Source organism: Dermacentor andersoni, chromosome 4 (genome assembly GCF_023375885.2).
Source record: "Dermacentor andersoni chromosome 4, qqDerAnde1_hic_scaffold, whole genome shotgun sequence".
Lineage (NCBI taxonomy): Eukaryota > Metazoa > Arthropoda > Arachnida > Ixodida > Ixodidae > Dermacentor > Dermacentor andersoni.
Genome location: NC_092817.1, coordinates 87440070 through 87467766, shown reverse-complemented (window position 1 = coordinate 87467766; position 27697 = coordinate 87440070). Strand labels below are relative to the sequence as shown.

The window sequence follows — 27697 nt, the reverse complement described above, 5'->3', positions numbered from 1 at the left end:
GCAGTGCTCATAAGTCATAGCGTATTCACAGTTTTCAAGCATGAGATATTTTGAAAGAATGTGTGCAACACAGCAGAATTCACAACAATCCAGGAGCTATGGCATCGAGCTGCTGAGTAGGAACGTATAGTCCCAGGCTACAATATAACTTTTTACCTCGGAGTCATTCACTGTAGCGTGCGTCATAATACGAGCGTTTTGTATGTTCGGGACCTAAACCTTGGCAAAACTTCCAGCGCCTAGGACCCTGCGTATTGTCGTGGTGATCTGCACACTTGTGAGGCGCTGGAGTGTGATGTCTTTTCCTACCACAAGTAAACGAAGTCCGCAGCCCCCTTTTCATCAGTGATTCCCTCCCCCCTCATACAAAGATATAGTTTCTCGAATGAGTTCAGCACCGCCTGCACCACTAACGTTTCTTCAGTAATCGAGTGGCGTCACCTCTGTGCAGGAGTGTTATAACGCTCGGCGGCAAATAAATTGGAGAGCAGGACACGGCGAAAGATTCTGTGACAACATTTTTATTGCAAACCATAGAGACTACGAAAAGTAATATTCGCTGCAATACATCTAAATAACACACGCATGATGCGCAGATCTCTTCTATATCTGACATCTGTGGACTCAGAACTTTTGACATGGGCGTCCAGAAGGCTAAAAGCATGAACTGTGTAGGCCACGTTATTCATGTATACGAACATTTCGAAACTTGAATGCTTGTGGTGCCTTTGTAAAATAACTATAGATTGCATCAATGGTGGCTTGCTTGTGTTTGATTTAAAGTGCGCACTGCGGGAGACTCGGTGGTTAATCATGCCCGCTGCATAGTGCACCGTGTCAGCAATTGACTTCACCGCGAGGATTTGCAGAACAATTTTCTTGCACAAATTGAATATTACAAAGGCATGGTGACTTACAGATGAATAAGGTGGCTTACGAAACGAGTGCTGCTCTTGATTCATTTGAGGCACCTTGCTAGACAAGGAATATTTTGTTTGGATCTGCTGTGTCACGCTAACTCCATTTGGAGACCCATTCGCTTCCTTTAATCCTTTGGTAAAGTTGGACACGCTGTGCCTGGGCATATCTGGCATGTCTTCTCCGCTTACAAAAATACACGTTCTGTGGATTTCTCTCGCACGTTCCCAAGGCACTTGTCTCACAAATGGCTCTGTGAGGCATTTTCTCAAAGCACTCGTTCCCATTGAACATCACATGATCTATTTTTGCACAAATGTAATTAGAACAAATCTGGAAGCGGTGGCAAGACCAGATTGTATTTGGTGGCAGCAATGTTTTACAATGGAAAAAGAATGTCTGCGTCACACATCAAATACAATTTTGGCACAATAAAAAACAAGAATTCCATTTCCTTACTTCAGAGACATAGATTGTACACATGCGACAAAGACAGCTTTGGTGTGCAAGTGAATAACTTAAAACAAACCTGCTGCTGCTTGCTCAAAAGACAGCATAATGAGGTGCAAGTCATAGAGGCATGAAATTGACAGAGGGATTATGGGCCGTCACATGCTACAGATAAGTCAATGGTGGTATGATCAAATGCAGTGTTACTGTTGCCTCGTGACCAGCCCTAAGACGTGTCGGCATGTGTTTGAAACATACACCTAAAACCGAACATGGTATTGAAACTCACTGGATTTATTCACAATTTGCTTTTTCATTGCAATAAAATCTAGAAGACAAAGCTCGTGCTCGCCTTTGTTTCTCCATTTCTTGAAATACCAGTGTGTTTCCGGAAATGACTAGACGTACATAGCATGCATTGTGCCGACGCCATCTCCAAGCTTTTCACTTCAGAAGTATGGTTTTCGATGGTGGCTGCCTTAATCAAACAGTCGGTGTTTTGGAAAGGTCGTGTAGTGCTTTTGACAGTATCTCTTACAATTTCATGCCCTTACTGTGTCTTTAATGTACAGATGGACATTTTCGTGCAATGCAATGGTGACTTTTTAGCAGAAAACACAACAAACGGTGATGAAAATTACACACACGAAACACAACATGATTTCGAAACATTTTTTTCCCACCAATGAAATGTTTTTGGGTTAAAAATTATGGGGTTTTACGTGCCAAAACCACTTTCTGATTATGAGGCACGCCGTAGTGGAGGACTCCGGAAATTTCGACCACTTGGGGTTGTTTAACGTGCACCTAAATCTAAGTACACGGGTGTTTTCGCATTTCGTCCTCATCGAAATACGGCCACAATGGCCGAAATGTTTTTGGGTTACCTTCGCATTACAGGAACCCTATTCAAACATTTAAGCAAGCAAAAGACACCTTAGCAGCAGCTTTATACTCAAAATAAAAATGAAAACATGTTGCCTTTGGTGTTTAGCCGCTGCTTGAGTGCTGTTGAAAAATACGTCCATCATGTAAGTCTCAATTCTTATGAGTTCGGACAGTAGTTATAATTCAACCGACACCTATTTGCCTATGCAGTAGAGGCAAAAAGCGTATGAGAGGTTGAAGGTAATGTTACACAGTGCGTCGCTATAGAGTTTACACCAGGTTTCAGATAAACTTAGGAAGCGACGTACGGTTCATATATTTGTGAATATGCCAATGTCTGCAAGAATAGGTAGGTAATAATGGAATTTGGTTTGCAGGTTTGAAAGACACCATCATTTTTTCAGTAATGAAGACTTCAAGTGGAGAAAATACTGGACATCGCGTGAACGGACAAATATGTGTGAAACGAGAATCACGTACGTATATACAGAATATTTCCCAGTCACGTTGACCCGCTTCCCCCAGTCCACCTCAGTGACAGCCATCAAGTTTTCACACATTGGAATGTTCCAGATGCCACGGGTATTCTGTTCGTGGGTCCATTTGCTTCCTCAAGTTGCGGCAGACGGTCCATCAGCGTTGGTACTGCAGACGGGACCGAGAAGCAGTGTGCCGTGGTCGTAGATGCTGGGCGAAGAGGCACTTTGAAATGCTTCAATACAGCGCAGTGTCATCTGAATCCGTGGCTAGCAAATTCTCACGGCGAGGGCACCACAGAGTTCCGGAAAGTCACCGGTAGTGTACCGACGAAACACATGTAGTGGCCGTGTTCGCACAGCGGCAATGTTTAGGCTCAGATTGAGGTGAGCTGGAGGAGGTGCGATGGTTGGAGCGACGAGCTCTTTTCTATGTACAGTCGACGGAAGTGCTGTTTCTCGAGAGCCGCTCTAAGAAGCAGAGTCCTCAGGAGTCCTGGTTCTGTGCAACCGCAGCATCTCGGGGTGCCTTCTTGCACTCGCCGATCCACTGGGCACGCCTCAGCTTGTGGGACTGTTAGCGGAGCAAGAAAATAAGGGAAAAGAGCCAGTCAGCCATGGAAACGCAGCACAGTTTTATGTGTTTCAAAAGTCAAGCCTCTAATGATGCCTGCCTGCTGAAGACCAGCTGCTTTGTATGAGTTAACGGCTCTAACGTAAACTGAAGCTTAGGAAAGGAGAATCTAAGACAAGTAATGAAACGGTGACGCAATGTTCTATTATGCAGAAATGAGCTAACCATAAGTGCCTATGGCTTTCCAAACGTTTTTCTGAACTATTCTCAGTCTCGTTTCGAAAGCGTAAATGCCAGCACTCTTGTAATCTGAGCATAGAAGCTTTTGTACACTGAAACTGCGGCCGCTAGACGTCGTCTACAGTGAGAACAGAACCCTGCACGGCCCCTGGCGAGCGCATCGTCGATACGTGCGATGTCGCACACGCCAACAATGCGATCGTTGACATTCACACGCTTGCGATAGGCTGTAGTGAGCCTCAAGCTTCTAGCGAACTTTATCCATAAGCAGACATCAGTAAGCGAAACCTTTCTTATGCGAGACATAGAATTAGAAAGAGCTATCAAATTTTGTTTCCGCATTTTGTGTCTCGAATAATGGCAAATATACTCACAGCAACCAAGTCTCGGCTCCAGGCTCCGCCGCAGCTGCCATTGCAGTGAACACAAGGCCGGTGCAGGGCGTAACCCCCGCACTCGGCACAATCCAGAGAAGCCTGGTCCTCAGACCAACTCACTCCGCACCTGCAGAATACAGAACACACTTGCTACTTAGACTAGATACGCGTCAGGCTTCCGACTTATCATTTGCCGCAATTTTTTTTAAGGAAAAACGGGCGCGCAAAGCATATGCATAGTAGTTACATTAATGTAACAGGAGTTTGTGTCAATTTGTGGGCGAACGAGTAAAGGCCAGAAAAAGAAAAAGCGATTTATTTGATCGACAACGTCAATATAGCTAAACATTAGCAAATTACAAGAATCGCTGTTGAGAGAATTTTATCTATATAGGGAGAGCTGTAAAAGCTGTCAAGATGAGTGTCACTCGCGATACGCTTTGCAGCGTGACTCTAGAAAGTTGAAAACATTGTGGATATAGCCGTAACACAGCGTATTCGCATTTGTCACTTCTTTTTGGAAGTATTTGTTGGAGCTTGCGGTATTGAGTGACCTTAATTTGCGGCGCAGTTTACACGCCACTGACATTTGGATACAACCAGAGCACCAAGGTGCATTGAATAGCGGGGACTCACGTAAAGCAGCAGTTGTAGAGGCTCTTTAGGCCCTCCAAGGTGACTGCATCGGCTCCTTGCGCCAGCAGCTCTTGCTCTGCCAAATCCTCTATGCTGTCCCAGCAGTTGTCCTGGTCCCAGCAGTTGTCCTGGTCCCAGCAGTTGTTCTGGTCCCAGCAGCAAGCCATTGAGTTGTGCGACAATGCCATCAGCATGGGGTCTGACTTAGAGTGCCGGAGGGACACATCTGCGCATGATCAAACAGAGCAACCCGCCGGACATAAGGATATTGTGTGTCCCTTTTCAGAACAGTTCAACTTGTAACACATAGCAAACCTGATACGATAACTGATACGAAATGTTCATTTCGTCACTAAGCCCTCCAAAGCGCCCATGTTAGCAATCATTAGGAAATCACTGACGATTATAATGTGGTTAAACCCCTGCGATTACACCCTCGTGGCGTTTCCCGCGCTCAGACCAGTCTCTGGTGTGCTTTTGCGCGTTGACAGAACAGTGAGAGTCGTTTCAGTAATGAGAATGGTTGTGGTTCCCTTTATTCTTTGATTTTTCCTCGCCGGATATGACAATGGATGGAGATGACGACGGAATATAAGACGGAGTGTAAAAGCACAGTGCTGTAGTCAGCACGCGTGTAGGAATAGAAAATTTTAAGACATGCTAGCGCCAACGCGATGTTCAGTCATCTCGTCTCCTTCCGTCTCCGCAACACTCTTTACTCGATCTATCACGGCGTCTCACAAAACGGCTCCGTCGCTCTACAATGACAAGCGCCTCGCTTTACGGCCTTCACGCATGAATGGCAGGCAGCGGCAGCCTTGTATATTGAAGAGCGTCTATTCTGCATTCCATTTTGCCGCATCCCGAAGTGAAGTACCGGCTGGCTGACAAGCAGGCAAGAACGGTAGGGAAACGAAAGGGAGGAGCTCGAAAGAAATTTCGATGAAGGATGAGGCAATCTCGGCATACTGATGAACTCGCAAAAACGGCTTCCGGCCGAACTAACCATGGTTCCAATATTGAAACACAAATAAATTAAACAGCGCAACAGGTATAAATGCGCGACGAAGTTTTCCAGCAAAATTACGCGCGATTCCGCGCTCCTTCGGTTGAGGTCGTATCTGCGACGCAGCATCGTGAAACGCATCGCATCGTAATTTCGTAAATAGCGCTCTAAAACGGCCCCGATGCCTCGTCTTTTATTATATTCTCTCTGTACGTTATTTCCGAATTCGGTGCAGTGCGGGCGACGGACTGACGTTCGACCCTAGGGCCGACCGTTACAGGTTTCCTGGAACAAAGCCGTGCGCTTACAGACGCCGCTCGGTCCATGCGTACGACGACCCCGCGTTCCGCGCGAATTGAAGGTGCGCCACCGCACGCTTTCAAGGCCGCCGCATTCCTGTCGAACCCTAAAGGGACCAGGTGCGTACGTATTGCTTAATTTATTTAGCTCCTTGTTGGCAACTGCTTCAAAGTGTGAAGCGAAAACACATATAGCGTACTACTGAAACGCTTGTTTCTCAGCCTTCTTACGAATCGTATACGCATCAATGATGTTTTCCTAATATTGAAGTGCGGGTGTCACATACGAGATCTGCGAGTGAGACTTGTTCGTGTAACAGGACAGTGCTTCGACTCACGCGTGGCCGTTTCGACAGCACTCTTGTTCTTTAATGTCTCAATCACCAACTTGCCAAGATTTCGGTGACCGCTAAAGAAACATAGCTGGGCGAAATTGTTCAGTGGCATTCTGTTAAAGCCTGGGTGCAGCTTGGGACAGTGTAGCACATCATAAGTCGAGTAATTATCGCCAATGTCTGTTTCGTGCACGCGAACATTGTAGAAGGCTAACGGCTAATGGCACGCACGTTAACAATGAGTAAAAATGCTACTCTGCGCTTCCTGAGTGTCTCATCTCGTCTGTTGCGGCATACCGACAGGCCCTGCCGATGTCTCCAAAACCTTCTTTAAACACACCACCATGCGCGTTCGCCTAAATCTGAGGCCCGCCAGGCTCTTCCGTGGCATTCAAGTAAAAACCTACTTTTCTTTCGGCGCTATCTGTATGTTTCGTCCTTCAGGAGAACGCAGAGAAATGGTATCGGGTTATGCGCCCGGAGACTGGCAGTGCGAAAGAAAAAAAAAAAAATAGACGAAGAGCTTTCCTGTTAAATGAGCTTTCACGGCAACGGAGAAGCAAGGCGAGATATTCAGTCGCGAATTCCAAGTGTGGACATACGAAAATCTGACAGTGTTGTCCCGAGCTTTAAGTAAAAATCTGAAATTGAATGCGCATTTCAATGAATCAGAATTGTCTTCATAACTGCCCCGAGCAATCGCCGACAGCCCGCATAATTATGCGCACTTTTCTTGAAATGGCGCAGAGAAATGTGGGAAAACGTATATAAATGGTTCTCACCTTTCTTGAAGACCGCGGGTCGCGATTCGTGCAGCGCTGAGGACGGGTAGCTGACTAGAACTCCGGTGGCCATCGTTAACTCCAAGAACTCGGTGCAGTAGAAACAGCAGGAAACAGTCAGCGAGTGCGACGTAGGTATAGTCAGGGTTACAATGTCTGGTGGCTTCCTGGTCAAGTGACTGGAACAAAACAACCCAAAACTGCAGCCAGGCTTGGTGAGCGACCGACACAGGTTTCGGTTCTGCCGATTAGACCGCTTGCGCACCGGAGCTTTGCTCGGAGACAACTGTGCCGGAACGCCGCCGGAGCAGACGATTCATTTGCAAGGCGCCGCTAGCGCCGCGTAACGGCCGTTCTACGCGGCGCATGCGCAAAAGTGAGCAACGTGGCGCGTGCGTCAAGAGCAGTCGCGCGCCGCGGTTGTTTGGTCTCGCAAAACGGCGCGATTTCGAAGCTAGCGTTTCGCAACCGCCGCGATATAACGACTCTCGAGCCACAACGTGACCGCCCACGCCTGGTTTTTCCCTGGTGAAACGGGAGGACGCCTCTCCCTCGACGTTGCCGACGTCGCGCGCGTCGCGCGTGTCAATATGCGACGCCCCGAGGAACCCGGGGCGTCGGCTGGATGACAACGTCAGCGTCTGGAAGCTGCAGAGGCCCGTTGTAGCTCTTCCCGCAACGGCGGTCTTCTCGCAGTACGGAGAATCGAGGAAGGAATTGCGGAGGCGGTTGCCAAGAGTGCTTGGGAAAAAAACATCGCGCGTAGTTTCTTGCGGTTCTCTCCGGAACTGTCCGGTCGGAAACAGCGCCGCGTGCATAACACGGCAAGGATCTGCACATGCGCAGTGCCAACTGGGCTTGTGCGCGTAGTAATTCTAGCTCAGGCCATGAACAGATCGAGCACGTACGCAAAGAGTAACCCCTAGTTACACGAAAATCGTTTTTCTCGACATATCGCTTCATTCGATGTTTTGTCGTGGTCGTATCCGCAGCGCCGTTATTTTAGACTGGATTACTCGGTGTGCAATTGCGCCCACTTAGTACAAAGCAGGAAATCTGCACTGTCCACTGGCTGCCCTTTGCATCGAGTGGAGCGAAGAAATCCTCTCAGTGCCCTTAGCGATGACCCCTTTGCGCTTTATTTTTTTGGTATCTGCCTGCGCGGAGGGGCAGAGAGCGTTGCCAAGGTCACTCCCCCACGTCGTAACGACAACTCCTTGAGCCCAAAGGTATCACGTGGTGATAACCGGCTGACGATGCAGCTGCTCTCGGGCGCCAGCAGAATTCCTACACTGTCATGTCACCAATATCATGTCGCCACTATCAGGAAAAGCTTTGTTCCAATATATGTTTTACGAGGTTCTGCGCTCTTGGAGTGCTCGTGACGCGTTAATATGATCAGTTGAGAACCTATCCGCTATTAGCTAAACACCGCCTACTAGGAAGTCCATTTCCGGTCTCGATGAATTCGCTAAACCAGCTACTCCAGGTACCCAGACGCGCCACCCTCAATAGGAAATGTACCAATTGAACTCCGCTTGTAAATTCTCTTTTGATAAAGGCCCGTGCGCGGCCGAAACGTCAAATTAAATGTTATTTGTTTTTTGTACGTGCTCCTGTACTTCTTAGGACTTATTAACTACCGGATTCAGATAATACATACATACATACATACATACATACATACATACATACATACATACATACATACATACATACATACATACATACGTACGTACGTACGTACGTACTTACGTACATACATACATACATACATACATACATACATACATACATACATACATACATACATACGAAAAGCCCACGATGGACATCGCCACACAGGATTGTTTCAGCTACACAAGTGCTTAAAATCCAGAATTGCGATACCGACGCAGCTGCTTGGAAAGAACAGCCGCATATGTTGGAAGGTCAAGGTCGTGGGAACATCTACCTAAACTGAAACAGAATGAAACGAATAGATTAGGAGCGTAGGACAGGCACCGTGTTTTCATCGTCAACAACGTAACCAGTACTGAAGCTGCACGGAAGATAGTCTCAAATGCAGAAACTTGTCAAATGAATGGGGGAACGAAGGGTACAAAAACGAATTAACTTCGCAGAAAACAGCCACCAAATGAAAACACGAGGCACGTCTTATAGAACAAAAACGTGATCAAACGGAAGCCCTCAAGCAATTATACGAGAGGTTATAGAACAGCTGACGGTATACTTTACCGATTGCAACGTGAGCTCAGTGTCGACATGCCTTCAGTAGCGCACGCTTAAAACCAGCATGAAAAGTATCCACGAGCAGACGCAGAAAGGCTGTCTTTCCTGCTACCTTTATTCCTTCCCCTCTTTCTTTCTACCCTGTTTTTTTTCTTCCTTTTTTTAAAAAATCTCGTTATATATTGGGCAGTCTTCCCACATTAAATAAATAACATAAGCGGGATGGTAGGCTAAACAGAATGCCATGTCAACTATGTCAGCGATACTTCTCTACGCCATATAGCTGTGCTGTTGTGAGCACCCACTTGCCCCTATATTGCGCACAAGCTTGCAACGGCAACAAAAACAACAAACAGAAAATAATAAAAGAAAGAAGAAAACACCGCATCTACAATGTCACTAGAATGGCACTAGAAGGATGTATTAACTATACGATTTCAACATGCAAACATTTGAAACGACTCTTGAGGTTAGAAGTGTTTTTTTTTTTTTTTTACCTATAGAATACATAGATATATTTTATTCCTCCTTCCCCGCTGACCGGCTGCAGGTTCAAGGTATACGAGCAACGACAGAAACTCTTGCTCTTGCCGGAACAGGCGCCAAGTAGGCGGCACGAAGGACCGCACGACAAAAGAAACATGTCGGGCGACCGTCATATTGTACTTGTACGTCCTTGTGGTACTAACTTTTTTTTTTCTTTCTGGTATCCCTATTTCCACGTCTGCTGAAAATTTTCTTCTTTTTTAGCCTTTTTCTATTATTTTTCTATTTTTTGCCCATGACAATGAACTGACCCACTAACACTGAATTCACAAGTGGCTTCGGTCTTTTACTTTTCTTTGCTTTGTGGATATAGGACATTTCTGTTTTCTTGATCGAGTTCCGAGCTCGTCTACTTAATGTTTACGGCTCGCACAAAAAGAAAAAAAAAAGAAAGAGAAATTTCTGGCAGGTGCCGCGTCTGCAGAATAAAGGGATACAAATCAGGGCAAGAAAGAATTTATACATTTGTCTCTAAACGCAGCATGAGGTCTCTGTCTCTCTATCTCTCTCTCTCTATTACTGTTATGTAAAATGGCGCCAGCGTAAACTGAATAGTTCTTTTCAGAAGCTAGTTTGCACTGCTAAAGGCCCGAGAAATTGATCGCCGAAAGAAAAACTAAACACTATAGCATAATCCAAAATAACGTTTCAACACTTTTGCGACCCTGCTGTGTATATATATATAGTGAATATATATATATATATATATATATATATATATATATATATATATATATATATGTATATATTCACTGTCGTTCGTTCGCAAAAACAAGTATGTATTTCGTTTCTTCCTTATTTGTACTCTTTTCTTTTAGCGATTGCGTGGCACTGCACTATGACAGCTTCTCTTGTGCACTGCAGGACGACACGGATATATTGTTGCAGTCGCTCTACCTTTTTTCTCCACACAGCTGTCAAAAAATGGGGTTGTTTTTACCGCTCACGTTCTTACTAAAGAATTGTTTTTCTCGCTATGACACCTTGCCACATATTTTGCTACTTGATTTTGTGTGCAATCATATCTTGTCGCTCTTGCTTAAGTTTACGAGAAGACAGCTTTGTTTTTCGGCGAACAAACTTTCACAATTTACCTAATATTCTCTGCTACGCCGAAACGTGAGGCTTTCTATAGGATAATGGAGTGCTGCTATAGCATACAGTTATTGCATTCTATTTGTACGTGCATGTAGTCAGGTTGGACAGTAAAGTACATTCGTGTGTACAGACAGACTATACAAAGGTGGCGGAGTGGTCAAGTGTGTAAGAGGCATGGTAAATCTAATTACCGGCAACGCAAGATGGCCAGTGCTGCCTCGAAGGCATTACTGCAGAACTCACTCGTGGAGATTTAGGCTGCGAGTATAATCATGTCTGACTATCCCGCGCATGACCTTCACAATGGCCTACAACCCGATGAAGGCATAGTTACAGGGTCACCGACCTCTCACCGCCAGCAGCGTTCACGCTGCTGATGAGAATTGGTACCAGACGTCAAGAGACATCTGCTGGCGCCTACAGAGGTTATCGACCAACAGAACTTTTGTGCCATAGGCAATACAAAACAGGCCAGAGTACAAAGACCGACAACGGGTGCCCTCCCGCCGTCTGTGCCTTGTGTTTCCGTCAGTCATTTCGCCGCCTGTAGAGAAGCATTTTTTATTAACTAGCTCAATCGCCGTCATATTATTCTAACAGGCCTGAAACAACAGCGTCTCGCGCTGATAGAATACCATGAATTTGAACCAGCCCAAACCAATACGATGCCGAATCGCACGGTTATGTTGGAAGCGGCGAGGTCCGAATCAGCTCTTCGTACCCACTTCAGGCGAAGGATCCTGCTCTGTTTACTTGGCCAGTGGCCTAAATGATGCCGTTATTTATAATTTATCATGTGTACGTGTTATGACACGTTGTACAAGTCGTTCTAGAGATCTATAGCTCTGCTACAAAAGTCGTTAAGGTGATCAATAAATTTGGATACTTAGAAGTTTGAAATCTAAAAGTTCAGTTTATTCATGCGCAAAGCAAATATATAAATCTTGTATACAGACGAGGGTCTCAAAGTATTAATACTGAAAACGGGACCCTCGGTTAGAAACTGCAGCCGAACTTCTTGGCAGCATACCAGTGGATGACGTTATGATATATTAGATAAAAGAAAACCTACGGTTATTAAACAAAGAAAACTCAACAAACAAAGCTCTAATGCCATGTGGTGTAATAGAAGTAACTACGGAAGTGTAAAAAATTATACAATTTTTAAAGGTATAATAGAAGGGCATAGTATAACGTCACGGAAGGCAGCTAATGTACGCTCTACAGCTTAGTATACCCCTTTGTGCGACCTTTAGAGCGTTTCCTGAGTGCCATCATATAAAAGAAATTTATGGGTTTTACGTGCCAAAACCACTTTTAGATTATGACGCACGGCGTAGTGGGGGACTCCGTAAATTTCGACCTCCTGTGGTTCTTTAACGTGCACCTAAACTTATGTACACGGGTGTACTCGTCCTCATCGAAATGAGGCCGCAATAGCCGGGATTCGATCCCGCGACCTCGTCCTCAGCAGCCTAACACCATAGCCACTGAGCAACCACGACGGGTGCTATAATGTGACTTGTTCGATGTGCAATTAATTTTAACAGTATTTATGGCTATGCATGCAACATTGACGCTTTCTCGACCAATGTTTATAGGTCTGCAAATATTGCTCTCCACGGCCTTAATGCAGCCTCGACAATGACGAAGAGGGTACGCGAACACTGACGAGGTTCAGCAAGGTCAAATGCTTTCACGTGCGTGCACGTATGCGTACGTGGAAACCAGGCAACCAGGCGAGCTGTGTTTGTCAACAGCCCGCGCGTACGCGCAGTGTACCTGTGTGCCACTGTGCGCCTATACCGTGCTGTGCGTACTGCGCTCCCATCCGTGGCCGACATCCTCGCGGCGGTAGGTCCCCGCCTGCTGCTTCCGCCCTCATGCACGCCTCCCTCCCACTATCCCTCGTTCAGCGCTGTGGAGTTCCGCGAACGTCACGGTAGGTGTGCTGCCCCTACCGCAGCCGCTGTCGCAGTTTGTCGTCATCATCGCATCATCGACACACCTGCCTTTGCAAACGCAGCCACTGAACACGGAATGGTCGACGTGGCAGCGCTACCGGAGGAAACATTCTGCCAAACGGATTTCCCATGTGTTCCTCCACTTCTGCGTGTGCTCAGGTGAAAATACGCAAGAACATAAAAGTACTCTTTTAAGGTACACTTACAGTGGCGCCCCAGATGGCACTGTGTGTGTGTGCGCGTGCGCATGTGTGTTAGTGTGCGCGTGTGCGTGCGTGTGCGCGTATGCCAACCAATTACACACACACAACGAATTACATACATCCCGTCATCCTACTTACCCACCGCTTGGCCTGTGAGCAAAAAGAACGCGACGAGTGCCACAAACAGGTGAGAGGAAGGTGTTATAGGGCTCATTTAGTAAAACCTAGACAAACAAGAAGGTGCGAAAAAGTTAGAGAAGTGAAAAAGCCTTTTGTGTGCAAGATACTCAGTGATCCAGTGTTCGCTTGGGTGCAAAATAGTCCTGAAAAGAATAAAGGTTTTGCGAACTTTATCTCGTATTGACGTGATGACAGGGTTGGCACTGACAATCGTGATGCGGGGAGGATGGGCGTTCAGATGTTTTGTTTCGAGCGGTGGAAGTTTGCAATGAACAACCACAAGGCCGTTTACGGACGTTCATGGCAAATCGATAATTGCGTGGCCCAACACACACCCACACGTATATATATATATATATATATATATATATATATATATATATATATATATATATATATATATATATATATATATATATATATATATATATATATATATATATATATACATACATACATACATACATACATACATACATACATACATACATACATACATATACTCGTACATACACGGCTCTTTATATACAAACCAAGAGCAAACAATAAAAATTAATATCGCACATCAACGCAGTCCTCGCAGAAAAATAGTGCTATGCTGGAAAGTGTTTTCAAGCATATTCCTGCCGAGAAGTACGTCAGGATTGCGAAAGATAGAAGGAAACACAACATAAATATACTTTTGTCTATAGCTACGACGAAAGCAGGCAGAGTTCCATTGTGTGCTAAACCATTGTGTATTGTTGCACTCGAGTACAGTAACGATAATCCTCCTGGAAACCGTCAACTTCTAGGAATACTGCACGAATTCACGAGAACAGAGCAGATCTATTGTACGACGGTCGAACGCGGACAAACGACAAAAGAAAGCGAGAAGCGACGAACGCACACGTGAAGACGCAGAGAAAAACGACGCCAACACAAAAGCGCTGGCTGTCACATACTTGGTTGCACCCAAAATGCAAGAAAATATGCTCGTGACTAACGCAGAAGCCTCCGCAAGCGCAATACGACACGAAAGCAACAATGTGCATGAAAACGAAAAGAAAGATAACGCGGTTCCTAGTGCATATATTGTGCGATAATATATAGTTAGTGTCACGAGCGACCTGAATGAACGGACAGAAGCGGCTGCGTTAAAATAGGTGCACGTATTCGGATTTTCCTTGGCATTCCGCTTGATTCATCGTGCCGTTTCAAGCTCAATGCCTTCGCAAGTCCTTCTCTGCTTTTCGCTTGCGTTCCTATGGCGAACGTTCCCGGTGATTGCTTCGAGCAACCCACTACGGATGGTCGAGTTAAGCTTATGTTTCGATGTTTCAAGTCCCCTGTGGATTGAGTGCTCCATCTTCCCGCGCAGCATCCTACGCATTCTTTCGCGCCAGTAAGCACGACTTAAGTGAAACGAGACACACTAAGCCGGTGCTGAAGGCTCCTTACGCAGCGATGTAATTTAGCGCGTTGTTGCTCCTTCAGACGTCGCCTATTCTCTGCCTATAGGCGCCTCTCTGTTGCTTGTCAAGCTCCAAACCAGTGGGCCAACGCGTCTCTAAGGTCCAGGGCGACCGTTCCAAAAGACGCGGGATTACGACGGCATTAGCGACACGCAATTAGCGCCGGCACGTGTCCGAAGCTCTATAGTAAACGACCTAATCAGTACTTATGAAGCAATTTCCTCAGCCCACTGGCGCGTATGTAACGTACCGACTGGACAATAATCGAAATAACTTTATTTCCTGCGCACCTGTGCTTTCATGAATTACTTAGGGCGTACTGACGTTGGGGAACGTATTTCTCATTAGCCTCCCGGCCTATTTTTGAACAGCTGGCTCTTATGTCAGTCAACGTCTCTCCTGCCAAGAATATGTCACATCTGTGTGGCTGTGTCGCCAACAGCGGCTAAATGTTAGCCTGTGTGAAGGTTTCGGGAACGAAAATGACCGTAGCGTTGGCGGCGTGTTTTTTCGGGTATATCTTTTCATAACAACCTTTGCGGCGCGCGCTATTATACATTTTGCATTAAATATACCTATATTGAGTTTCGATTCGGGGGTAACAAAAGCAGTGAGTATTTTTCATAAGAGCTCACGTACCACATGACATAACGTGTCTTTCAACACAGTTGTTATAAAAAGCATTGACATGTGCGTTCATCAAATTGGCCCTGCCCCAAGTAAACATTACTATGTAGTGCTCTCGGCTGGTACGATCTTGAAGGTGGTGCAGGAATACGCCATAAGAGAAACAAACATTATGTTATGCGAATTCAATCACGCGTGACTACGTTCCACTGGCACATGCACCACTTTTTGCTGAGTTCGTTCCATCCGCGAAGCCAATAGACTTTGCCCTCGCAAAATGGGCTTAGCGGTAGCGCTGTATACTTGCATACTAGAAAATGGCACACAGCATTTTCTGTTTGTCTCAATTGCTTCAATTGTGGTATACATGCTTACGAGTGTTTATTAATTTCCAAACGCTTATGAGGGCGGTCGCCAACTGAATCGTACGTCGCAAGCAACTCCTGTACATATGAAGAATTGACCTCTGCGAATGCTGCATTTGCGATTGCGGTTATAGTCACGTGTAATAGTGGGAGAAAACGGGGGGAAAGCCCCAAACGTGTTGCCCAGGCCTTTTTATTTTCGTTTTCCAAATGTCCGCCAACAATTCCACGGCGCCGTTGTTGATATCACGCCTGCAAGAAGTAGTTGGTACTCTGACGTGACTGGTTTGTCGACAGGCCGTTTTTCCTTCTGTTGCGGAGAGTGCTTATCAATTTTTTTACCCGTGGGAACGCTTGGCGTGCCGCATATGATCATGCTCCTGCGTCCCTGTCAAACTCGCACCTCTTGCGCAACCACGCATTCTATCGCCAGTTATAAACAGTCTTGTATCTTAATTTCAAGGATAATGTTTCAGAATTGGCTTAAACCGCAGAGAATGAACATACCTAACCACCCGGCTCTGGTTCAACGATCAGCGACGAAGAAAAAAAAAGGAGAAGAAAGCTTCATACTGATGTCACAGAGGCAGCCTATCAGTTGTTAACCTTCGACTAGTAAGCCGCAAATTGATCACTTTGTTAAAGGTAATAAAAGTAATATAAATGAATGTTTGAAATTTAAAATAAATACAAATCCACATTGCTTTTTGGGGAAGTCGCTGAAAAAACAAGTATAAACGCGACTGATTTTTCATCCGATGTTTTTAGGCCAGGAGGTTTTATAGTCTGAAAATCTCTCTCTGACCGGCAAAATGAGAAAGCTTTTGTTATTTCCAAGAAAATGTGCGTCCTTGGCTTCTGTGTAAGACCTCATTATTCAAGTGCTCAGTACTTTTTACATAATGTCTGCACAAGTATATTAAGAACTTTGGAGCTGTCTTCGCGTAACATTTTGACAACGCAACATGCCTGATGTTGCGAAAATTATTTGCTTTGCATTTTTGTTTGATAAGCACGCCGAAAGAATGGTTCAGGAACAGAAATAAACTCACGCCAAAAAGAAGGAAACGCCCACGACAGTGCTTCCTTTTTCCCTGAGTGTTTCATAACGGAGCGCCGAGCATAACTCTAATAGAAGATGAAAATGCCTCGGGTCACTATGAATAAAGCTGATATGCGGAAATCACAGACAGAAAATTGATATAAAACAAAACGATAAGAAAAAGAACGCGGTAGGTAATTAGAGGGATACAGTCGAGGGATTGCGAAACTTGCAGAGACATACGATGTGTGTGCGCACAAACTGCCCTTACTGGTGCGTAAATGCGGACTTGCACGTCCTCGTAAGAGGCGCCAATTATGAGAAGCACTCGCACGTGCGATCTAACTCGGGCTAACGTAGTTAGGCATAACGAGATTCCGCTGGTTAGCCGTGGCCGACATACGTACGTGTGGCAGTCCCTGTGACGCCACCAGGGCTTTACGCCTGGTTATTACTTCTAACTATAAGGCGGGAACTTCCGCGCACTCTTACGACCTTGCCACCCCTGCACTGAGGCAGCCTCACTGCAATTAACTCCCAATTAAATAGAGGGAGGCTTGCCATTCTTATGCCGTATGTCAACTTTACGTCATGTATGCCCCTATAGCGCACTTGTAAGTGCGTCTAACTGCAAAGAATTCGAACACGTACACGGGCATTTTTTCATAGGCCATCAGCGGTTTCCTGCTTGCACTTAACGACTGTATACGTATGGCGTGGTTACTGCATCGATATTTAGATGAGAGCATGCGTCAAATGAGGACGCTGTGGTAAGTGTAGCGCGAAAGAAAAGCTGCTGGTCTAGATCAAAATCACACCCACACACACACACGCACGCACGCGCAATGAACAAACAATAATCATAGGCCTTTAAAGGCTCTTGGTCTATATCTAACAATTGTTAAATATAGAAAATATAGATATAGGCGGAGTGGTATCCTGCAAGTGTCCATCTAGAGGAGATGTCCATTTCGTTTGCTGCTGCAGTTCTGATGTTTAGGGTAGTTGCCAATTTAGGGTTCAGGGTAGGGATTAGGGTCGCCGACCATTTCCTTCGTTTAGAGCGCAGTTCTTAGTCACCCGTTCCTGCTTTGAACGTCGGCGTCGGCATAACCGGCAGAGCGAACGAGTCGAGAGCGCAGCGGAGGATGAAAGATGGCGATAGTGAAGAGAGCGCGAGGAGAAAAGCGGAGGAGGAAGATACAGCGGGAGGGTGAGGAGAAAAATGGAGAGCCGCACGAGACGTGCTCCACGACGGCGTCCGCTACGAGATGGCGCCATATATATAGCGTGTACCGTCACCCGGTCATCGATGACGCCTTTACTAAGGCGTGCTGTTAGCGCGTCTGCCGATACCATGTATGGAAACAAACGCTGGTGTGTGCTTCAGCCCCACTGCGACCGCCCTACTTCGCTAAGCACCCTCGTTCCTTATAAGTGATGTGCTCGAAGCAAGGTTGAGAACGCTGCACTGCGATAGCGCCTGAGCGCAGTCACGTGGTTTTATTTCATATTATGCGGGCTTCCTTTAAACGCCAAAAGAACCCTGCAACATTTACGTTGCCATAAGAAATTGGATTGGCCGTTTCTGAACCCGCTCTCCACCGTAACGAAACACACTTGGCCCTAAAGTAAATATAAGAAAATTTGAATAATTGATCTCAGTTAACTAACTAAGCGGAATATAAAAAATATTCTGAGGAGCGCCACATGACGGCAAACCATATGTCGTCGGTTTCCCCCAGCTGCGGTTGACCGCTTGCTTTAAATCGTTGGTTCAAGTTACGTGAAACACCTTGTATAGTGGCTTACGTGGCCGTTTGGTGTATGTCTTGTAAGGATTGCCTGTATATGCTACGTGTGTTTCTATTGCGACGGAAATTATACGGACGATCAAGTCACACTCACAGTGCTGGCGTCGTGTCCCGGCCATACAGCAAGGAGCTGAGCAACGTGTGGGTGCACGGAACAAGGAAGTGGGGAAACCTGTGGCGCTTTTCACTACGAAAGAGTTTCAACAGCTGCTTCACGATAGTGACTTAAGATTGAAAACAAGGAACGTCGAAATGCGTGCACACATTGTCAACGCCGCTTCTTAGACTCCGCAAGCTCCGGCAAGTTGTTGCTTATAAAGATAGATTCTATTTCGTGCCTACCTAGGTTTCAAGATATTTTAAATTCATAGAAAAAGCACGCATAATGACAAACAGGCCTCCGTCCGTGGCAGAAGCACCGCGTCTCTAATTATCCGAAATAAGTTGGTTACGGTGCAGATGATGGAAGCCGAAACCGCGTTAACGTGTCTAGGAAGGATGTTGTCCTTTGACTTATCCTAAATACGTAGTGTTGTTATCCACGCAGAAGGAAAGATCGAGTGCCTTACGAAAAACGTCCATGCATATAAAGTACAGCTTACTGTAGTGACAAAACATGTCTTAGGTCGGCTTAATTGATCAACATTATTGAGAGTCGGGAGAATATAAACGCTCTCTGATTTCGCAGCACACGCAGGGTAAAAAAAAAAAAAATTTAAAAATACATGCATCTGCTTAGACGTCATTGTCCCTTTTTCTTATTTGCGGGACGGTACCGCTTCACGGATGCACTTATGCGCCTGTATTTTTTTATTGTATACAATGGAAATAACGATAAAAGAAGAAGCGATTTTGTTCTGTCACAATAGGGATGGCGACTTTTTCTCCCGGAGCAGCATATGTTGAAAAGTAATATCACATGGAAAGCAATTTCGCAAGTTATTTCGCTATCTCGTTTGTAAATGTGTCAGAGCTGCCTTATTTCAACCTGCTTCTTATCCAGCATTTTTACCAATATACTGAAGAAGAACGAGAAGGAGCTGAAGTCGATGACTATGAAGAAGACGAAGAGAAAGACGATGAAGCAGAACAAAAAAATAATCAAAAGAAGAGAAGATGACAATGATGCTGATGATCATAATGAGGAAAAAGAAGATGGAGGAGGAGGTAGAGGAGGAGGAGGGAGTTGAACGAAAAATTGCGAGCACATTTACTTGAAGCAGTGGTAGGTGGCGTAGCTCCGGAGCAGCGCAGCTCGTGATTCTTCCACTTTCCTCGGTTTCACTTAGCTCCTCGAAGAGCACTGTCCGAACAAAGCTCCACAACAGCTGCAAGTGTACGTACAGCGCGAGCAGACATAGACGCAGAAGGCACCATACAGCACGGAGCGCTGTCTAACAACGGGTACTTCGTTGCGACGGATTCCTGGCTAAATGCGGAAAGCGAAGTGAAACAAGCAGACTAAAACAAACCACTGAAATAACCAAACGTGTAGAAAGTCAGCCGGTATAGTAACCGGAAAACATTTACTCCGCTGTCTTCTCGTCAAGTGCGGTCCTGACGACGAGAAAAAGTGGGGCCTCTTTCCTTACACTGTAAATTTTTTACACCCTTAAGGGCGTTTTTCTTGTTGCACTGGTAACACCCTTACCTTTACACTCTTAAACAAGTTTACACCCTTTGGCGCTTATCTTGTCCCACAACAATAATCGCCATCTGTCTTGCCCGCGTTTCCTTTCTTTAACGCTGCGATCCCGGTACTTTCCCGTCACGAACGTTTTGCGCGTTATCAGTGTGACACAGCATTCTCGACAGGAAAGTAGCGAGCGCCGAGTTTTCAAGAAACAAAACGCAAGCAAGGCAGATGACGATTATCGTTGTGGGACAAATATACACCCCAAAGGGTGCAACCGTTTGAAGAGTGTAGGGCTTTACAAAAATTTATAGAGGATGACAACGGAGCTCTGACTAGACGTCCGATAATAAAAGACGTAGTTGATAACTATGTAATAACTATAACAGCCTTGGGCACACAGATATCCGACAGGAGAGTTTCATATCTCTCCCTGTGATATTCTCTTGTCGGATATTTCTGGATCCTTAAGCAAAATTACACCCTTTGGCTCGTCTCTTGCCACACAACGATAATCATCATCTGTCTTGTCCGCATTTCCTTTCTTTAACTCTGCGAGCCCGGTACTTCCAAGTGACGAACGGCATGCGCGTTATTAGCATGACAGAGAATTCTTGACAGGAAAGTAGCGAGCCCAACGTTACACCTTTAAGGGGTAAACATTTTTACAGTGTACGGTGTCTTCTTCTTCTCGCGCTGTACGTACTAGGCCAAATAAATGTGTTAGCGATGGCTGCGTTTCTTATCTTATTCAAACTTCCTCTCCTTCCGCTTCGGAGTCTGAAGTAATCTTTCCATGCGGCCCAATGAGAATGAAATCGGGTGCTCGATTCGGACAGGGGTGCTTGGTAGTAACGGTTGTTTTATTTGCCAAGGCGTTGCCACCATTCCTCTTGTACGACATACAAAGACCGACTGTTTTCGGCACTAGGTGTCTCGGTGGCGAAGTCTCGTGACTAGCGCGCTTGGCTAGACTGGAGAGAGCCCACGAGTAACGGTTCAGTTTTCGCCTATCAGTGGCATCTGCCCCATACAAAGCACGGCTTTAGGGACATTCGGTTGGTATCGGCACGCACCGTATTATGATGACCGTTACAATGTGTGCCTTTGGGTTGTGTACTGCATTTGTCCTTTATCTAAAGCATATGAGGCCCGCCCTTCTTATCGGTGCCCATCCGACGTCCTCCATTGTCCACCGAGTGATTACAATTTCCGCAGGAATGGGCGAGCACCTTGCCATTATCGCTGTGAGTTTACTGACGAGAGAGATCAGGAAAAGGCCAAAACATGATTTTCAGCAAAGATGAGTTTTGTCTACAGGTTAACACAAAAGAGTTTGGAGAGAACACTCTTGCAGTCTAAAAACATGAAGTGTGTAAAGGTGTTTGGTGACTTTTGATCATTTTCCCTGGCTAATGCTAGAAAAATGTATGCATGTATGTATGTATGTATGTATGTATGTATGTATGCATGTATGTATGTATGTATGTATGTATGTATGTATGTATGTATGTATGTATGTATGTATGTATGTATGTAATGTATGTATGTATGTATGTATGTATGTATGCATGTATGTAGGTATGCATCTATGTATGTAAACCTACGTACACAATTTGACTCTCAAAGGTCTACCGCATCCTTGAGGTAGCCCGTATGAAAACGGCCAATCGTCTCAATGCGCAGGATAGAGCAATTATTGCAATAACTTGCGCAACAGGGCCGGAGGCAGCAGCCCGAACTCGTCTCTCAGCGTATTCTGATGTGCGGAAGTGACAGCGAGGTCTCTTCCTGAGCTTCAGCGAACCGGTACCACTCTCAGCCGCATCAACCAGCCGCATTTCGGCCGTCGGCGCTCACCAATCACCTCCAGGAACGACATAGTCGATTGCAATGACGGAAAGCGTCTCGTAATCGCTCAATGCATTGATTGCTTCCCGTCTCGAGTGACCAATGTGCGCGCCCTTGTATGACCCCGTCCCTGTACACTGCGCCCGCACGCGTTCAGACTTCGAAGCAGACGCTGGTGGTTGGCGATGGCGGTATATAGTGCGGCGTCGGCAGCTCGCGCTGTTGAACGGTGGCGAGAGGGGCAGAGCGGTGTAAATGATGGGGACCGGCGTGTATTCCGCTGACCCTCGGACTGTCAGTAGCGCGGTTGCTGCAGGCGGGCGGGGAGGGACGCGACCTTGTCTGCTCGGCATCGTGCGGCGACGACCGCGTGTCCTTGAATGTGCCGCAATACGAGTACAGATCGAGCAGCCAGCCACAACCGCAATAACTTCGGCGCCGACGCGATCGACGGCGGATACTGGAGGAGGCAAGTGGACTATACGGCAACACCACGGTGCTGCTGGTTGCGGGCTTTTGGATAGAGCAAGAAAGAGGTAAACTCCAAGATACAATGGCCCGCAGAAACGACAGAACACCACCAATGCTTTTTAAGACCACAGTTCGTTTCAGAAAGCTTTAGCAGGGAAACACAGCTCGTGTATGACAGCCCACAGGCTTTGTAGTGAGAATAAGTTGTCTCTAGCCGTGTTAATCCGGCCTGAAAGTTGTCATTGGCTCCAGCTCATTCGCATATAATAAAAGTTGTACTTATACTTTCTTACTCGACCTATGTAACGCTACGGGTAAGGTTTAGATCGAGAGTTCGAAGATGGCTAGAGAATAATGGAAGCAAATAGAAGTTATAGAAGCCAAAGGAGGACGTTTCCCTTGTGTTTACGAATGTACTGACGCGTCTAGGTTGTGACAATGTCGAAGGCATCGCTTAATATCGGAATATCCTTCACTCAGAGCGCAGCGGTTTCGTACTTTACTGACACTACTGCTTACGGCGCTTGCAGTGCGCTGCAGTGGGGAACATGCTGTTCGCTATAGGCCGTGCGTGTTGACGTAGGCCTAGAGATATCCTTGAAATGTAATATTCTCTCTCTAACGCACAGGTTCCTTACACACAGACTCCTTAACACTGTCCGCATATTTTATATGCGTTTGCAGATCATGCCTCAAACGTTGAGTGCCGTGCTTCGATTTCGACAGTTTTCATTACTGGCGTCTTAGTGTTTTACACATTCTTGCGTCATTTTCTCACTATGTATATGAGCATACGTCGGGTTTATTTTTAATCTCCTTCCTTTTGCCTTCTCTTCTTCGTCTTCCGCTCTTCTTAACTATTCTACCAATTTCCACTTTCAAATGGCCCAGTGCTACGCCTCTTCGAGTCGGACATTGTTGACTAGAAAGCACGCATCTTTGTTTCGTATTTGCTAATAGTCTTACATTTAGAAAAAATAAAATAATATATATATGAGCATGTTAAACTGTGTTAGTAGATTGAGTGAGATATCAGTCATGATCGATGAGGTAAAAGGTCCTGGGTGCAGCGAGACCCATCACCTATAGTGGTTGAAACTGTGAACCTGATATGCCTCCTTAACGAGCTCGTTTCAGGATGGTGAGAAAGCGTTTTTTCTTGGTACGAAAAAACTAAAATCGAAGGTTTGCAACACTGAAGAATTTTCCTGCGATAAACATATGGAAGCATTCTAGAGGCTCGTATTATACAGCGATGGTACGTATAATGTAGCGTGTCATGAGGGCGTTAAACCCGATTGCTTCCAACGTGGAGCCAGCTAACACGTGTACAGAAAGTGCGTTTCTTTGTTTCACAAGGAAATGCGCTATCGTGCCACGTTTCAGCCTGTTTGCAAAGACAAGTTCTCGGTGCATTCTTACAGAAACTTTTTTTCACACGTACGGTGATAATTAACTCTAGCTGTAAATAATTTATTCAGCACATTTACATTACGGGTGAACGTAAGCGTAATGCATGCCCCCCATGGAAGTAAAAAAGATATACAGTGGCTCATCCCTGTCGTAATGCAGAGGCTACAAGCACTCAGCAAAGTGTAGCGTACAGTGCATACATTCATTGGAATCTCGCATACAACCTACAGAAATGCCGCGTCTAGTCGAGTGGTTAAAAATAAACTTAAAAAAAAAAACCACATGTGACCTTTTCAATGGCTCATACCCCTGTAAAAATGGCTCATACCCCCGTCCCCCGTAAGCAAGTAAAAATGCAATGGCAATACCCCGTAAGACTGAGGCTACACGCGCTCAGCAAAGTTAAGCGAACAGTGCATAGGTTCATTGAAATCACCCATACAACACACAGAACAACATACATTTCAATCCCCTACTGAGAGGATGCAACATGGCGCGAGTCTGACCCCGCTATACGAGCGCGCGAAACCGAAGGTAAGCGTTGAAAACGAGCCGAAGAAGTCGAACTGCAAAAGCAGCAAGGCGACGACGCGAGACGGCGCATCACCAAGTGTGCAGCAGGCTTTCGCCTTCGCGTGTTACAGGAGTGTAACATGCTGCCGAATTTTTAAATGAGGATTCAAGAAACAAAGGCGCTGGTTTGTAAAGTCCGCCGAATTTCGTTGGTCCAATGTAAGCTCACGAGCAAGTGCGCGGTGCTTTACCGCTGTATCCCTTCTTGAAATCCGGTTTTAACAACGCAGTCGACATAGTCATGAGCAGATCTAGCGGTTGCATCTGCTTGGTAATTTTCTTCACCTCACAAGGACTTGGCAGTCATTAAGATTATGTCGAGTCCTTTCACAACTGCCAGACGGCAAATTTCTCCAATGTCCTCGACAGATTGTTCGTGGAATCTACGGCGCAATGCAGAGAGTAAAATCTGGAGGGGAGTTACTTGGAATCACAGGAGATGGAACACTGCTGGGGCGTTCCATTGGGCAACGTGATGCCAAATTTGATGCTCTGAATTTTATGGCTATATACTGAGGCAGGACGAGCATTGCAGAGGCTGAACTATAGGGTGCATGCGAGTAAACGTGTAATCCGTCACTGTGGACTTCGTGCAGTATAGCCACAACGTTGCGTGTTTAAAAGCTACAGTGACGACATTTGTGGCGTCTTCTTGATGCCAGCATGGTAAAGTATACTCAAAGTGAATGCAGGGATCACAGCGGTGACAACGGTCATGCAGCGGAGACGTAATTCGATGGTAACGATGCGCGGTCAGCAGTAAGGACGCGATTAAAGTGATAATGATTGTTGTCGTTTAGTGGCGCAAGGGCAACTAAAGCCGAAAATCACCAGCAGATTTCATATATAGCACTGCGTGTGTGGATTAATGAAATATATATAACGAGTCAACAGTGGTTGACATCGAAAAAAGATATGGGGCCAAAAATTCACAAAGCTTTTCCTTTGCACGTGCTCTTTGCCATTGACCGGCCACTTTCGCTGATAACATGTCCAGCATCTGGATTTGCTGAAATGTGCTCTTACGAATAATTCAAGTGAAAGAGCTTTTTGGAATCAGGACCATGATCTTCCGGGGCGCATTAGTGCACCATGTGGTTTGTTATTCCATGTTTTTTGCATGCTTGTTATGCGGCAAGTAAGAAAGAGTTCCGAGAAGACCTTGTCTTTCTTCGATGTCAACCGCTGTTGAGTAGCCTTAAGTTTGCCTATACCACCTTACCGTACTTTGCACCATCTCACTCATACATAGAGCCCTTTACTTAACCTTTTCTTTTTACTTTACTTACTTTTTAGACTGCACTACCTTCAGTACTGGCTCTCATCTCTGGTTCCAGTTTAAGGCAGGCGCAGTTTGAACGAATGCATCTGAGTTTCGTTTAGCGTTTTTTTTTCGCTAAATAGGCATCATTATTGCTTAACTTAATGCGTATCTTTCACTCCAAGCTTCATTTTGATGCCATTTTCGTTGTGATATGTGCACTAGAAGGCTTCAAATTATCGAATTTATAAGACACAAGTTGTTAGATACCCAGATACCGCGAATCCCAAATCAATATAAACTTGCGAAAGAAGACCTTGTCCTAAAAAAAATATATATATATCGGTGTGAAGTGCCGCGGTAACCGCATAGAGTGGTCAGTGCTTAAAAGTATGAACAAAACATTACACAAATAAAACCTCTCGTGTAATCTTATTTGAAATTTTCTACTTCAATGCAAGGACGTTGGGAGTAAACTGAGTGAGCGGTGTCAGCAAGCCTCAACTTCGTGGAAGCTATGTGATTCATGTCTAAGCCTGGCGATAAAATATACCTTTAATATAAAATATACAGTTAACATTTGCACGCAGCCTAATTGTTGGCAAAAAAAATCGAGAATATGAAGAGGTATTATCGCGACACGTCGAATCTGCACTCTTAGAGCATCGACACCAATATAAGTTGCTATCGGGTTGTTACGCGCTATGGCGATAGTGGCTGTTATGGGTCTACAATTTGGGAAACTGAGGCACGCCCGCAGAATCTGGACTTTTGTACCCTGTAGTGTGCAAAGTTTCATTTTACTTGTGTTACCCAGCACGGGCAGGCTGTACCGCAAGAGGCTCATGAATAGTGAATGATATAACCATATATGGCACCGATTTCACATATACGTCTCACGACTTCCCGCTGAGACATTCGAATGCATGGGAAATCGGCTGTGAAACTCTTCTTGTTGTGTGAAGCGTGAGTTGTTCAAGATAATTAATGGTCGATAATCATTCCAAGAACAACGGTGTTTTTTTTTTCCTGCGTAATTACTTACCTATTGATGCGTAAGACAGATGTCATTGTTGCTTTGCGTGTAAGTGCGACTAAGTGGTCACCTTTCTGAAGATAGTTTTGAGCCTTGCTCGTGCTATTAAGAACACGTTTGTGTAGCCGCATTCTACAGCCTCACTTGTAACTGCGGGCGTGTCACACAGACGCCTCGGTGAATATATCATCTGCACAGATCAATATCTGGACTGCCTTTGGCAATTACCCAACGAGTTCCCAAATGTGCTGTTGAAGAGCGTAGCACTTAATACTAAGCCTTGCGGCACTCCGTCGCTGGTTGGCTGGTATGATGTCACCTCATCCTCGGTAAGCACGAAGAGGGACCCATCCTACAAATACCCAGCTGTGAATACAATGCATTTCACGGCTACCTATCCTCACATCAAAGCATGGGTGACTTTATTTGTTAAAAGAACCATAGCAAATACCGGATTCATTGCGTGCAGTGCAGTGCACTGCAGGTAGTGGAGGTGTTGTGCAAATTCTGTTATTGCAGTATTGGAAGTCGAGAACTCAGTTAAATTAAATTCTACAGTTTCATGTGCCGAAACCATGGTATGATAACGAGGCACGCCATACTGGAGCACTCCGGGTCAATTTCGACCACCGAGAGTTCTTTAACACTAGCGCTCTTGAATTTCACCCCCATCAAAATGCGGCCACCCCAGCCGAGATTGAACCCGCCGACCTCGAACTCCGCTGCGCAACGCCATAAGCCACTGGACTACCGCGGAGAATTGGAATTGTCATGAGTGGCGGCAGCATAGTGAACCAGGAGCAGGAAAACAGAGGGGATCAATTATTGCTAATAACGACGATATAAGACCGGCGGACAACGAAGCTAGGGAAAACATAGGGGTATCTAGGGTTGGTTGAAATTGAATTGTATAAGCTCATGAAAACAGAGGAAACGAAGAGTGGACGAAAAGA

The 27697-nt window shown here is 45.6% G+C and overlaps 1 protein-coding gene and 1 long non-coding RNA gene across 2 annotated transcripts in view; both read right to left on the bottom strand.

Moving 5' to 3' along the window:
• The window catches only part of LOC129386262 (uncharacterized), a 141146-nt gene that overhangs the window by 38218 nt on the left and 75231 nt on the right, over positions 1-27697 (bottom strand). The gene's annotated exons all lie outside the window — the stretch shown is intronic.
• LOC126536432 (protein pinocchio-like) lies at positions 506-7286 on the bottom strand. The gene is made up of 4 exons (XM_050183391.3): positions 6982-7286; positions 4560-4785; positions 3921-4050; positions 506-3306 (listed from the first exon to the last, which is right to left on the bottom strand). The coding sequence occupies exons 1-4, from the start codon at positions 7052-7054 to the stop codon at positions 3220-3222; spliced, it is 516 nt and encodes a 171-aa protein (XP_050039348.1). The 5' UTR covers positions 7055-7286; the 3' UTR covers positions 506-3219.

Bases quoted from the DNA above. Each gene is read 5' to 3' on its own strand.
- LOC126536432 (XM_050183391.3), bottom strand. From the start codon at position 7,054: ATGGCCACCGGAGTTCTAGTCAGCTACCCGTCCTCAGCGCTGCACGAA. The intron at 4,051-4,559 runs GTGAGTCCCCGC...TGTATTCTGCAG, and splicing joins CTCTACAACTGCTGCTTTAC to GTGCGGAGTGAGTTGGTCTG. The intron at 3,307-3,920 runs GTGAGTATATTT...CTCCGCTAACAG, and splicing joins GGAGCCGAGACTTGGTTGCT to TCCCACAAGCTGAGGCGTGC.